The following is a 14195-nucleotide window of genomic DNA, read 5'->3' as shown; positions in this document are numbered from 1 at the left end:
TTTGACCGTTTTTTTTTTAGAGGACGATTTGATCGATTTTCTTTTTAGATACATTTCACCGTAAATATATGCGGGGGAGACTCCCCGCGCCCCCTACACCCCACCTTAATTATTACCGTAACCCACCCACGCATATATTTGTCGTGACATTCAGTAAAAACAATTTGATTTTATCGTCCTCGATAAAATCTACTGCGATGTGATCAGCGTATACACATTTGAGCCACATCCACTGGCCCAACATAAAGTCTTTCAGTAACGGCTCTCACTCATCAGTTACAACTAAATGTGCAGTCCATGGAGAACGCAACCTGGCAGAATGGTGCGTACCGGCATTGCCAACGGTTGGTTGGGAGCATTATTAATATTTTGGCCTCTGTTGCTCCTTAATGTGCCATAATTTACCTTAGACGTGACCGGAGAGATGCTGGCGCTGGGCTCCTCCCCATGAATGGCAGGCGGGCTACCTGTTTTAGTGGCTGTGGTGCTGATGGTAGGCGACGACAGTAGGTTGCCGTTGTCTCTTGGCGGTACGCTGTCTTCCTTGCTTTTTGAAGTTATTTCCGGTGTAGTAGCTGTCGCCAAATTTTGGGATGTTGGTTTTGATGTTTCCAGAGACAGTGACGGGCCTTCAAGACAGAAATGATACACATTAAGGAAAGGAAAGTCTTTCATGGAAGTTGCTCATGACCTAAAAAATTCCAAGCAAGGCTACTTACATCAAAGGTTTGCCAGAGGTTTTGTCCCGATGCCTATATGTGGTCATTCATGTCATTGCATGTGAATATCTAGGGGGGTCTATGACAATTGTACTGCCCTACCAGCTGTAGAAACAAGCTGATATGCAGAAATGACACATACAGCCTTTCGGCAAATCCTCATGTTCACTTTAGGTAGGGCGTGCACTGTGCTGGGTGCAGTATGCAGACATGCTGATGCTGCTCCTTGCACACTAATGCAAACAAGGGCCACTATGGACCCATGTCTGCATTGCATTGCCAAAGGGGTGTAAAGCTGGGTGTCTGAGATGCCCACTGTCCGGCACCAGCTCCGGGTGCCCTCTCCTGCCTTTGTATGCATGGACGTGCTCGTGCTTACGTTCTTGAAATGTTGGGGGACGGGGGCTTTTAACATGAGCACTTCCTGCAAATACCTCTCGGGTCATAATCGGGTGGGTTTTAAAAACAGGCAAAATTCCAAATACTGCCTCCTTTTACCATTACTGCCTGGCTTTGAATGAGGCTCATGTGTGCATGTCTTAGGCTCTGTGTCCAATTATGTGGCCTACATGATGGTAATTTCACATTTTAATGTAAAATGTCTGATTGTTTTACGAATTCAGCCGTATTACCCAAAAAGATCCATTTACGTGAAACTTTTTTTTTTGGGTAGGTGCATTTCTGTTGTTATCATATGACTGTGATAGGAAACGTGTCTATGTTTTACTTGGCATAAGCTCCCACTAAACGCCAATGGTACACTTGGGGTTTTGAGGAGAGCACAGCAATGTGTATGGTAAAAAAGCCCATGATACCTACAAAATAGATAAACAAATGGCAAATTCTCCATCAGAGAGCTTCATGGCTTCTAGGAGCTGTTGCACGAGTGATTTGCACATGTACATCTGAGGACCGTTTCACAACACGTGCATTTTACTACCCCCAGCTCCCCGCACCCTCCACATCCCTGAAAACATTCGATTTGTATGTGATATGATAGGATATTTTATTTATATCGCGCTCATACACAAGTGTTTCAAATGGGCAAAATGGGGCCAAATTATATAAGGTCAAGAAACAAAAGAGAAATCTGAGCACCAATCTTTGAAGTACATGGGATATTTTTGTATTTATTTATTTTTTATTTGTGGTTAGGGTTTTTCATACTCAACCTTACACAGGTCAAAAGAACGCTTTTCATTTACAATCATACATACATATTTCATGATAAAGAAAATTAAAATTCATGTAAAAATTGATTTTAAGTAAGAAGTTAAAAAAGACAAAAGAAAAGAAGAACAGCATAAAATAATTTCCAATATAAATAATACATCATCATTTTACATTTAGCTCATCACAGTATAATCCTAGAAAAGAACAAACACAGGCAAGAAAACACATTCGCATCTCAATCGAATCAAAGCCACTTCCTTGAGAATTTTAATAACAGCTATAGTGGCGATAGTTTCCTCTCCACTTGCAATTGTTGTGAAGAAATACCCTGCTTCCAACAATGCAAAGTTATGTATAATCCGTTCTAGCCTTTGTGTTCTAATTATTTTCGGTGCCGGACAAAACAAGAAAATGTAGTCTTTATTCTGGGTCACGTGCTCTCTATTCTGGCTCACGTCCTCACTTTTACATAATGAGCAACACCTATCCCCATTCCTGCTCCCAGAGATCTAGTTAGCCTAACCTAAATCTAAACAATTGACCAGCCCAGTAAACATTTGGCCGTTTTTTTAGATATTTAGAAATTGTACCCAGTGTCTTGTCAAGTGGTGATAGGCTGTTATACAATGTGTACTCACTCATCTTTGTGATAGTATTTATCAATTCACTTCCAAGCAGGATCTTCTTAACTACATTCGGATTGGCTATGAGGGCACATGCAGACAGTTCTGTATCACTCAAAACTCGCTCCGCTCTTTCCCTAAAATGGGTCCAGGAGCTCGCAGGAGAATGATTTAAAACCTCTACTAGGTCTTCATATGAAGTGCCCTTCAATGTGGCCAATAGCCTTCTATATAGTGAGAGGATTCTCCAGTCCAGTAGACAACTCAATAAGGTTAGAGCCAGTTTGAATATTACTGCCGATGTGGACACACAATCTGGTAAACCCAGTGCATGTTACAAGACCCGCAATTACTTTTTTTCATAAGCAAGTCATCGTAATCTATGGCCAATATCTGTACCATATAGAAGACCTGGTAACACCTTCATTCTGTAGAAGGACAGCAGAGGCCACAAAGAGAATCTGCAATATCGTGTTCTGATCTTCTTCATCTGCAACGCCATCTGGGTCGCTTTGGACATTAAACACGCCATGAGAACACCCATGTTGTCGACTGCATCCACCTGGAAGCCCAAATAAGTCACAGATTGTGTTGGAATTAGCTGCTGACCTTCCATCGACCACTGACCAGGTGTAACACATTTTATTTCCTTTATTATTTATTCACCCGAGTCCTTTCTATAAGGATGATGTTGTCCGTGTAAGTTAAAAACAGAATGGGTATAGAAGAAATCCTTGGTGGCGCAAATTAGGATTTGATGAGGAATTCACCCATGTCTGACAAGTTAAGGTTGAATAAGCATTTAGCTAGTACACAGTCCCGGCGGACTCCCCTTCTTGTAGGGAAACTCTCAGTCAGGGCACCATGCCCACTCAACCTCACCTGCAGAAAGGTGGGCTTGTGTAAATTGACTAGAATCGATAGAAGGGGACTGGGAATCTGCCATTGCTTTAACTTACACTGCAACAGATTACGGTTGACGCAATCAAATGCCTATGTGCAATCTATTGCGGCCATGTAAAGGGGCAAGTTACCTGGCCTTGATGATTCCTCCTTTAAGCAACCAACTATATGGCCATTCAGTTGAGTACCCAGCCCCTTTCGGAATCCGGTCTGGTACTTCTGGAGTCAGCCTGATTGAGATGCCCAGTCCACCAGATCACGGAGAACCAAGCCGGCAAAGATGTTGTCACTGTCAGTAAGGGAGATAGGGTGATAGGTACAGGGACTTGTCCTATCTCCCTTCTTCTAAATTGGCACTGTTAAGTATTTCAATCAGGCGATACACCTTGGTCTCAGCCTAGTATGCAGTGCACAACCCAAATGCTTATTTTGTTATATATGTATGTTCAATATTTGAGAGATACATCACTCATATCACGCACCCTTTTCAAATACCCCGGGTCACAATAGACCAGGAACCAGGCTGGTAGATAAAGGTAATATTTATTTATTTATTTATTTATTTATTTATTTATTTATTTAAAATTCAAATCAAACATATACTTTTTAATATATGAGGCAGCAATCACCAATGTGGTGACAATAACAAATAAAAGGTATGTAATGCACGTAAATTCACTCTTTAGCAACACAAAATAGAAAACACCAGAGAAATAGGAACACTTTGAATTTTTGGAAAGATAGCCCTTAAATTAGGATTTCCCCCTGAAATATTCCTCAACCAAGAAATAAGAAATTATAAATAGATACAAGGAAGCAGCAGGTAATCAGGAATAAGGAATAAGAGACAGAATTCGAATCCAACCTTCCCTCCCCAAACAAGAGAGAAAAACGGATTTGAACCTTTGCAATGTTAAAGTGACACTCGGAAATGACTGAATAAAATCTTGAAAGTGTGCAAAAATCCCTAAATCAGTACACATTTCTATGGGAGCAACATTGGAAAGATACTAGCAGTTATAAGCAATAGTTTGAGCAAAAATAAACAATTCGAATTTGAATGGAATGTTGAAAATAATTTAGAATAAAAATAGCATGTGTAAAACTTTTCAAAAATGTCATTCCCGCCTAAAATTAACCAAACGGTTTTTAATTGGGGTGTAGCTATGGGTCTTAGGTATAATCAAGAATTGAAATGAGGTCTCTAGCTATTAAACTGAGGGAGATATGCAATGTAGAATAAGAGGCCTTTTTAGAAAAATAGGGTAGTAAAAACAGAAAAGAAACTCAGTTTGGACAAGAAAATATTTACTATAGTTTTACTCTATACTAGAGCATTCCGGCTAGAATACCAAAGAGGGACACAGTAAGCTCTAGAGTTGATTCATGACCTCAACCCCAGATCCCCAGCGCCCGCTGGGCAAATCTGGCGGGACAGCATCAGCTGGGCCGTTCTGGTCACTGGACTGCACTGGACTGGCACTTCTAGTTACTGGATACTACCGAACAATGGTATGGTGAGTTTGCAGCAGGCATGCATCTAGTAGCAGCAAGCCAGGCTGGATCAGGATGCTTCCCTTGGGTTTTTGGGATTTTTTTTTAGAATTTGAGGTCTAGCTGAAAATGGGGTCAGCAATGCATAGGCTTTGGCTTTGCAATGAAAATTTGGAATCAGGATCAAACAGGATGAAGAAATCAGGAACCGGACGCCACACAGGAATTCAGGAAGAAAGTCAGTAATCAGTGTCTGTACCCTGTGTTCTGTCAGGGGCCCTTATTTATCATGCATGCCAGATGACATCACTACAGTGTATGGCAGGGGCAGGCTTACTACTCCCGCCTCTAATAACAGGATTGGGCTAGGTAGAAGTCTCCTCCTAGCTCTTCGCTGATTGGATCACAGAAAAAGTATGTCATGTTTATGGGGTGATTTTACAGTGTTTAGAAACCTCCCCTAGCTACTGGAACCAAAATATAATTTTGCCACAAACACATATTTATGCAGTTGCAACATCTCAGAAAATCAGATACACAGGTTACATATTTTGTGCATCATATTTCAGTCCAACTCTCAAGTCTGTGGGACCTGGTTTCACCTTGCTGACACATTTTGGTCATTTTAAACAGTACACAGATGTGCATTTATCCCAGGGATGTATGTACAAAATGTTATGTTCGCAACATCAATACTTTCCGGGGAATCTGTCATATTTGGTAACTTCTGTTCCTTATGCATTAAGGAGTTCTACCAGGTTTTCAAAGAAAGAGCATAAAATTAGATTTAGTACTACAAACTTTTCCTAATTCTTGCTGCAAAGTTAAATGTCTTTAAAGTTCAGTTACAAAATAGCCTTTAAAGCCAAAAAAAGGAAGTCCATTGTCACTTGATCAGTTTTTTTCTTTCCCCCAATTGCTGTCAATTGTCAGTTTCTTTGAAGCAGGATGAGGGGCCTCGCTCTTGATTGAAGGTTTTATTGCCCCTCACACTTGACAGGTGAGAGTCTCAGCCTGCTCTTGTCCCAGCCTGGAGCAAAGACAAATGTCTGATGAGCTTGTGAAGTTTCTTTGTCCTGGTGCATTCAAAGTCTTTCAAACTGGCAATTAGCGCTTTCCTGTGCCAGAAGTTTATGAGGTGTCGCCCTTTCTCAAGGCTAGCAACTGGCAGAGCACGTTTTTTTTATAGCTTGCCAACTTAACCTATGAGTTTTAGCCTTCATTCTCTCATTTTAAATCTTGACTTAAACAAAACCTGTGGAATCAAAACAGTTTATAGGTGTACTTTTACCAGCAACAAATCCTTTTACATTGCTAAGTAAATAGGCCTTCACACAACAATTTACTTTTGAATAGGCGATTTTCTCTCATCAGTAAGAAAAAGCACATTTTACTATTTCTTTAAATTCGGTTTTCATCTCCAACAAATACACACTTTATGCAGCTATTGTTCTTTTCTTGAGTGCTGGAGTTGTTTTGCAGCATGGATACATTTAAACAGCCATCTATTTAGAGTCTTTCTCTGAACAGCTGATTTTTAGATACTTTTGCAAAGAAAATAGACGCGTTTCCTGTGTAAAATGAAAACAAAGCCCCTGGTTGATTTTTCAAAGATACTTTTGACAGGAGCTGTCATTCAAGAAATAGGCCCGGTTCTGCTGAGACACAATTGATGATCCTGTGCATTGCAGGTCCTTTTTAATCACAGTGATTCATAAGGACTGGATGAGTTTAGCGCCAAGCAGCACTTTTAAAGGTTGATAAAGATGTCATTTCGAAGAGGTATTTTGGGTTTTCAGCAAAGTAATGCTACCTCTTTCACTTCACTACATGTTAAATGTTGCAGAGCACACTGGCACATTCCTGCAGTGAGTACTCCGTTCCACCCTACCTGAAATGTGTGTGGCAGGGTGGTGCAGCCATTTTCTGGTTGTTGCAAAAATGCAGTTTTGAGATCCTGGCGCGCACAGGAGTCAGCGTAGCCATTTTGCTGTTTCTTGCACCACTGCAGCGAAGTGAAGTAGTATAGCACAGCTGAGTGGGTCAATTTCACAGCACGATGACAGCACTGTATTGTCATTGCCCAACAAGGCCGAAACATGTCTGGGGTTGCTTGTGTTTCCGTGCAGAGGGGACCTGGCCTAGCGGTTCGGGCTGGGCTGCTACCATTGGTGGCAGTACCAGACTGATTTGCATATGGCTGGCCCCCTTTTGCAATGGCGCAGACGGGCTAAAAAACGGTGGTGTGGAAGGTTGCCCAGAGCAACGCCAGTGGTACAGATTCATTCAAAACCTTCCACCCATCACTTTTGTGGTCTTAGAAAGAGGCTGCTGCAGTAGCCCAGCCTAGAGATGACCAGGGCTCTGGAGACAGTGAGCCTCTGGGGTAAAGTGAGAAAAGGAAGAATACCTCTGAGGAGGTGCAGCTGATAGTGTGACTTCTTAGAGATGTCAGAGATGTGAGGAGAGAAGGAGAGGTGGTGGACTCGAAGATTACCCCAAGGTTCTTAGCCTCACTGGAAGGAGCATGTTCAGGGCCCAGGGTGGGCACCCAAAGAGAGCACGGGAAGGCGGGAGCAGGAGTCCCAATGAGGAGGAACTCAGTCTTACTGGCATTAAGGCAGAGATCATTGGAGGCACACCATTCCTGAATTGCAGGCAGACAGGTATGAGAGAAGGAGAAGTAGAGGCTGAGGGGAGCCTGAAGGAGAGCTGGGTGTCATCTGCATAACACTGAAAGTTAGAGCAGGTGGTAGAGATGCAGTGGGCCAGAGGTGCCAGGTAGTCGTTAAATAGCCTGGGAGAGAGGCTAGACCCCTGGGGAAAACCACAAGTAGAGAGCGAGATAGAAGAGAGAAAAGACCCAAGTTGGGCATGGGAGGGTCAATCAGTGAAAAAAGAGGTCAACCAGGGAAGGGCCAGAATAGAGATACCCAGGTTGTCTCAGAGACGATTGAGCAGGATGGCGTGGTTGACTGTGTTGAAAGCAGAGGATAGATCAAGGAGAATGAGGACAAAAGGAAGGTTAGAGAGCAAGTCTTCATGGGTGTTCAGTAGAGCAGTTTCCATGCCTCTGGCTGTTCTGAAGCCAGACTTGTGGTCACGGAGGCAACCAACAGATCCACTATGTAGATTAAGCTGGGAAATGGCCAGCTTTTCTAGGGGTTTGCCCAGGAAAGGAGTGATGGAGATCGGGCGATAGTTTGCCGGAGAGGAAGGATCGGCAGAAGGCTTCTTAAGAAGGGGGTGCACAAGGGAGTGCTTAAGGGGGAGGGGAAGGTTTCAGTGGTAAAAGAGTGATTGCAGAAATCAGCCAAGGCTGTAGCAAGGGTGTCAATGGTTCTGGAGGAGCAGGGCATCACTTGCTTTGACGAGATTTCATAGATCGGACTTGTCTAGAAACATTGTCGTGAGTGAACTGGGGAAGGAGGAGAAAGGAAGAGGAGAAGCAGCCAGAGAGGGGCCTGGAGTGGTAGAGGGAGAGGAAGAGGAGGTAGAGGAAGAGAGATTGGACAGGATGTCCTGAATTTTAGTGGTGAAATGAGATGCCAAGGCTGTGCAAAGGGCCTTGGAGGGAATAGGAGAGGTAGAGACTGCATCAGGATTGGCCAGCTTCTTGCAGAGTTTGAAAAGTTCGGCCGAGTTGTTAGAGGCTGTCGAGACGGGGGTTTGGATGTTGGCTATCTTCTTAGAGAGAACTGAGAGTCTGTATTGCCTTTGGAGCAGGCGGCAGCCCAGTTTGTTAGAGGATGTGCTTGATGCCCTCCACTTCCTCTCTGCCACCTTGCACTATGTCAGAATTCTACCACCACCCCATCCTTTCACCATAAATCCCTTCTGCGTGTGCCCCTTTACACAAGCCATGTCTCTCCAGCACCCCTTTACTCTAAGGCTCTTATCTTGTCCCCCTTACACCATACTTCCTGCCTCCTTACCCTCTGTATCACTTGCCGTGCTCTTCTGCCAGTAGACTTATCGGTGCTGTGCCACTTCCTGTGTTCTTCTGTGGTCCTTCCCAAGATCCATCCACTATGCTCCTGGCCTCCTCACCCTTTTCCTATCTGCCTTTAACACGGAGAAGTGCTTTACTATGTAAAAGCCAGGCCTGTTGGCTTTGCCAATGCTTGTTGGGATAAAGCGGAGAGCAGAGACCATTATAGTAAACTCCAAGCTCCCATGGACTCCCTGCAAGAGATATGTGCATATCTGGAGATTATGACACATCCCATGGCCACATGTCGCCTACCTGAGTAGTGTAGAGAATCGTGCCTCACCTTGGTCCTTTAAGTGTTGGATTAACCACCGCATCCAATTCTGCACACATTACAAGACCCTGTCCAGGCCATAGGTGGACCCACTGAAATCTTTATTTGAACATCAGAGCCAAGCAGCGAAATCGTATTACCCAAAGTAAACCAGCCACTAGGACACGGCTGGGCTCCAATTGCGATAACATGAATTCACTAGAAATGAAAAAATCTGCATTATGCAAAAATGCATTTCCAGGGCCAAGCCGTGCTAGTGCCTAATGAGTGCAAGTGGGAGAAGCACACCTAGCTGCTTTGTATTCAGGGTGGCCCACCGTCTGGTTCTTTGGGGAAATGGAGAACTTCTGTTTCTTTGGGGGCAGAGTACCCCATTAATGGAACACCGGGTCTGTACGACGTAAAGGGCGTCAGGGGTGTTTCTTGTTTACTCTATGCAGGAGAAACAATGAAGAAAGAGTTGAGAGAGAAGAGTTGGCGCAAGTGAGCGGGGTAAGTTGTGCCATGCAATGGTGGCATGCAACAGCAGTGCCTGCTATGATAAGTGAGAGATGTGGTGACATCGAGCCATCCCACTTGCGAACCCTTCACACACGCAAATGAAGTGCAAATGCACACGGCATGTGCATTCCTGAAATCAAATGTGTAAATGCCTTTTCAAAAGACCCACAATTTGAGCATTTGCAAGTCAAGCGCTAAGAACGCACTTTGACCTGGGCAACATTCTTTAGTGCCCTATCCGTTTGTGAAGAGTCAGGAAGGTCAACGGGCCCTGGCTTTGGGTAACGCATACCTGGAAGGGGACCTCCATTTTAGAAGCCCCGTTTCCGGTATGGCAGGAGTGAATGGGCCTCATCATAGTTTTGCCAGTCTGGAAATAACTGCTGGTTAATTCCGGCACCAGCAATTTTTCCAGAACGAGCTGGAGGTAAATCAGAACCCGACTGGCAAATAAATGGCGGAATTACCGGCATAAACCGGTAATTCCGGTAATCCCAAAACTGCATGGGCCTCATTACTAGTGTGCCGGTCCGGTAACTTCAGTGCTGGTAAGCGTACCAGCACCAACCATTGTTAGCGGGCCGGTACAGTGCAGCGTTAATTGCAAAGGTCTGACCTGGCGGGCGGAACGGCAGCTGCTCGCAGACTTTCACAGAGGCAACGGCACAGTTATTTATTGTGCCGGTGCTTCTGTGTTCCGCATTCCCATTGAGTTCTATGGGACTCAAATGGGAAGGGGGAATATCATTTTTCCGGTGCCTGACTTCCCGGACCGGTGAGGTTAGAATCCCCTGCTGTTACCGGCAAGCCAGGTGCCGGAAAAAGTAATGAGTCCGGCGGTAGCCTGCCGATTTTACCGCCACAGCTACTGCCAGACTCGCAATGGGGCCCCATTGAAAGGGGATTTAGCGCTGTGGCTGGCACCTAGAATATCCCGGGTGCCGGTAACGGTAGGGGCAATTTGACGGTATCCTCCCGGAATTACTGGCAGGATATTGGCAAACATGTAATAAGCCCCAATCTGTCAGCAGTACAACAATTTTGCCTACTCATTTGGAAAATTATGCGATTATGGGCAAATCACTTTATCTGCCGGTGCCTCTTCCTTTAGCTGCCCAAGCTGGGGGCGCTTACATAAAGACACCCCTTTACTATTAAGTAATACATAAGCAAGTGGACATTTATTTGTAAGCACATACCCTAACCCAGCAATGAAAAGCCAGGTTCTTTTTTTAATTGACCTGGTATTATAGCGAAGAATATGGTATTTGAACCTGTACTGAGAGTGACACTCTGCAATAGGTTCAGTCTCACACTGTCCTGTTAGGACTGCAATGCATATGGGTAAATGAAAGAAAACCACGTGCCCAAGATTACATATTGTGCAACTGGCAGCGCTGGGAATCAAAACGTTAATTCCTTGAATCATAGCCACAGCACGTCCACATATTTACCCTCTTGGAGAGTTTTCTCTCGAGTCTGCTGGTGCGGAGATAACGGGAAGACTAAGGGCCTCATTACACGGTAGGCGGAGAACCATGGTGCTACTAGCGCCATGGTTCATGCCGGTAAAATACCGGCACCGCCTTGGTGGAAAGGGGAATTACTGCCTCATTCCAATGTTGGCGGGGCGGTAATTCCCCCTTCCACCATTGCCCTTCCCATTCCCATTTTTGCCCCAAAGGGCATAATGGGAATGGGAAGGCGCTAATTACGGCACCGCAAATTGCGGTACCGTAATTGGCTCCCTGGGTCCCTTTGCGGGTTGGTTTTTAACGCCTGCAAAAAGCAGGCATTAAATTCCCCAACCCGCAAAGGGACCTCGTAGTAAGACGGTAAGGATTTACCGGTACCGGTAAATCCTTACCGCCTACCATGTAATGAGGCCCTAAGTCTGCTATTAATGAGCCTGTCCATTAAGGCCCGGGAAATATTGATGGTGGTGGTGTCCGTGTCTGAGGGTCTTCCCCAGTCAATCGCTGCTGTGGAGAGTCTTCTGCGAGGAGCTGCATACTTATGTATAGTCTTCTCAAGGAAACAGTGAAATGTATACCGGCAGTGCCTGCATATTCGCCTTCCGTGAAGTTGACGTCAGTGTCGCGCGGGCCGCCGCACAGCATCGCTTTTGGAAATACACGTAAATGAGCATGGTGACTGGTAGTGACTCAATTTGCCAACATTGTAAGTCTCCGCTTAGGGACATTGGAGTCAAAATCCAAGATTTGATCAAAAATTGAAAGATATAGTGACCTGGGCCAAATCTCCAACAACCCGGAAGGGGTTGTCGCCACTGAGTGGCACGCGGGAGCCGTCTAATGACATACATTGATGCACAGATAGAGAGAGTCTAAAAGACCCCCAATTAAGTGCTTTGGGTGCAACACTAGGTGCCAATTGAAGGATCGATGGTGTGTCAACAAACACAGCCAAGCTATCGATTCTTTTCAGTTTGCATTGTGTGACTGAATTGAGGAGATTCCAATAATGAAATCATGATTTGATCTCACAAAATTCCAGATCTACAAAAGGGAAAATGTTACTGTAGAATTTAGCACGTTCCCTCTCTCTGTTGTTGTGTTTTTTCCAATGGGCAGAAATGAGAGGCTGTCTTTGATCTACTTTTGGAATGTGTTGGGTCCATTGATGACTAAGGCTTCTGCCCCCTTCTTGGCAGAATGCACATATGGTCATTACAAGGGAATGCGCATCTCTTTACACAGACATGCATTTACTGCAACCAGGGACTTGCTCCAACTCATTCAAATGCACTGTGGTGCACTGAGACTCTGGTGCCAGCTACCCAGTGACATAGGGTGGGGCAAAATGAAGACACGCCCTGACGATGCATCAAATGCAATGGAGCACAAGAATGTACCTGCTCCAACTACTCACTGAGGGGCATTTGGCAACAATGTTATGTTATGCTAGGTGATATTTGTATAGCGCCTAGGGCCATTCGTATGGCCTTGAAGCGCTGTGGTGGATGAACACCCTTTGGAAGACCGTAGTCTGAGCAGGTCTGTAAAGGAAAGGAAGTAGTACAATGGGTGCATGCTTTTATTGCCAAGTCGGGGATAGGCAGAGAATGGATAGGTTTCAAGCAGCAGCGCATGTTGCCGAGGCGTAAGGAAGAGGTCTGTGTCAGGGTCTATGTGACGGCTAGATTACATTTTTATCGTGGGACTCAGCTGTATTCTATGGGTCGCAGCATGTGAGGGTGATGTTGGTCTAATGCAATAGTTTTAGTCATGCAGCGCTAATTGCAAAGGCACAGGGAGGAGTGTTTTGCTAGAGGCTATGTGACGACTGGGCCGAATTTTATGCAGGACTCAGCTGTTTTCTTCGGGTCGCTGGAAAAGTGAGGGGGCAGGCTAAGTAAGAAGCCTATCAGTCCCTAAAACAACTGATTGCGGTTGCGGGCGTTGCTGCGCGTAATGTGCAGGACAGCCTGCTTCTAGGGCATACAAGAAGGCGACATGCAGTTACAGGCACAAATCTAGGGTGCGACACAGATAGCCAATGCCGTATTTGCATTTCTCATTACCGTCTTTGTGCTGAGTAGAAACTGCTATGCTGGCTTCATGCAGGGAGTTTAAATTGCATGGTCACCTATGGACGATCGAGCTTGATGTCTGTGTAATTACGGCTCTCATGTGAATATCCAGACCCCCCAAGGGAGACCACACCCTGTGCTCCACAATGCACCACCTAACTGTATACCCTGGAAGATATTGCAGAACAATATCTAAGTGCTCACTGATATGCAATGGAGCACAATGACGGAGAACCTCTGACAACATTGGGGCATAAAGAGAACCCTCCTCCAGCACCCCACTGATATGCAATGGGGCAGAACGAAGGACAGCCTCCTACCCTCCTCCAGCACCCCACTGATATGCAATGGGGCAGAACGAAGGACAGCCTCCTACCTCCCATTACAATGCATTGGAACATATTGCAGAACAATATCTAAGTGCTCACTGATATGCAATGGAGCACAATGACATAGCACCTCTGACCAAAGGGGCGTGAAGAGAATCCTCCACTAGCACCCCACTGATATGCAATGGGGCAGAACGAAGGACAGCCTCCTACCCTCCTCCAGCACCCCACTGATATGCAATGGGGCAGAACGAAGGACAGCCTCCTACCTCCCATTACAATGCATTGGAACATATTGCAGAACAATATCTAAGTGCTCACTGATATGCAATGGAGCACAATGACATAGCACCTCTGACCAAAGGGGCGTGAAGAGAATCCTCCACCAGCACCCCACTGATATGCAATGGGGCAGAACGAAGGACAGCCTCCTACCCTCCTCCAGCACCCCACTGATATGCAATGGGGCAGAACGATGGACAGCCTCCTGCCTCCCATTACAATGCATTGGAACATATTGCAAAACAACATCTAAGTGCTCACTGATATACAATGGAGCAAAATGAAGGAGCACCACTGACAACATTGGGGCATGAAGAGAACCTTCCTTCAGCACCCCACTGATATGCAATGGG

General features: G+C 45.2%; 1 protein-coding gene across 1 annotated transcript in view; it reads right to left on the bottom strand.

The window, feature by feature from the left end:
• PODXL (podocalyxin like) overlaps positions 1-14195 on the bottom strand; it is a 255685-nt gene that overhangs the window by 112876 nt on the left and 128614 nt on the right. Inside the window, exon 3 of the mRNA XM_069629631.1 lies at positions 406-629. Within this exon, the coding sequence (XP_069485732.1) occupies positions 406-629 (224 nt within the window). The remainder of the gene's footprint in view (positions 1-405; positions 630-14195) is intronic.

Source organism: Ambystoma mexicanum, chromosome 12, assembly GCF_040938575.1.
Source record: "Ambystoma mexicanum isolate Mex_15411 chromosome 12, UKY_AmexF1_1, whole genome shotgun sequence".
Taxonomy (NCBI): Eukaryota; Metazoa; Chordata; class Amphibia; order Caudata; family Ambystomatidae; genus Ambystoma; species Ambystoma mexicanum.
The sequence above is the reverse complement of the archived record's forward strand: the minus strand, read 5'-3'. Positions and strand labels throughout refer to the sequence as shown.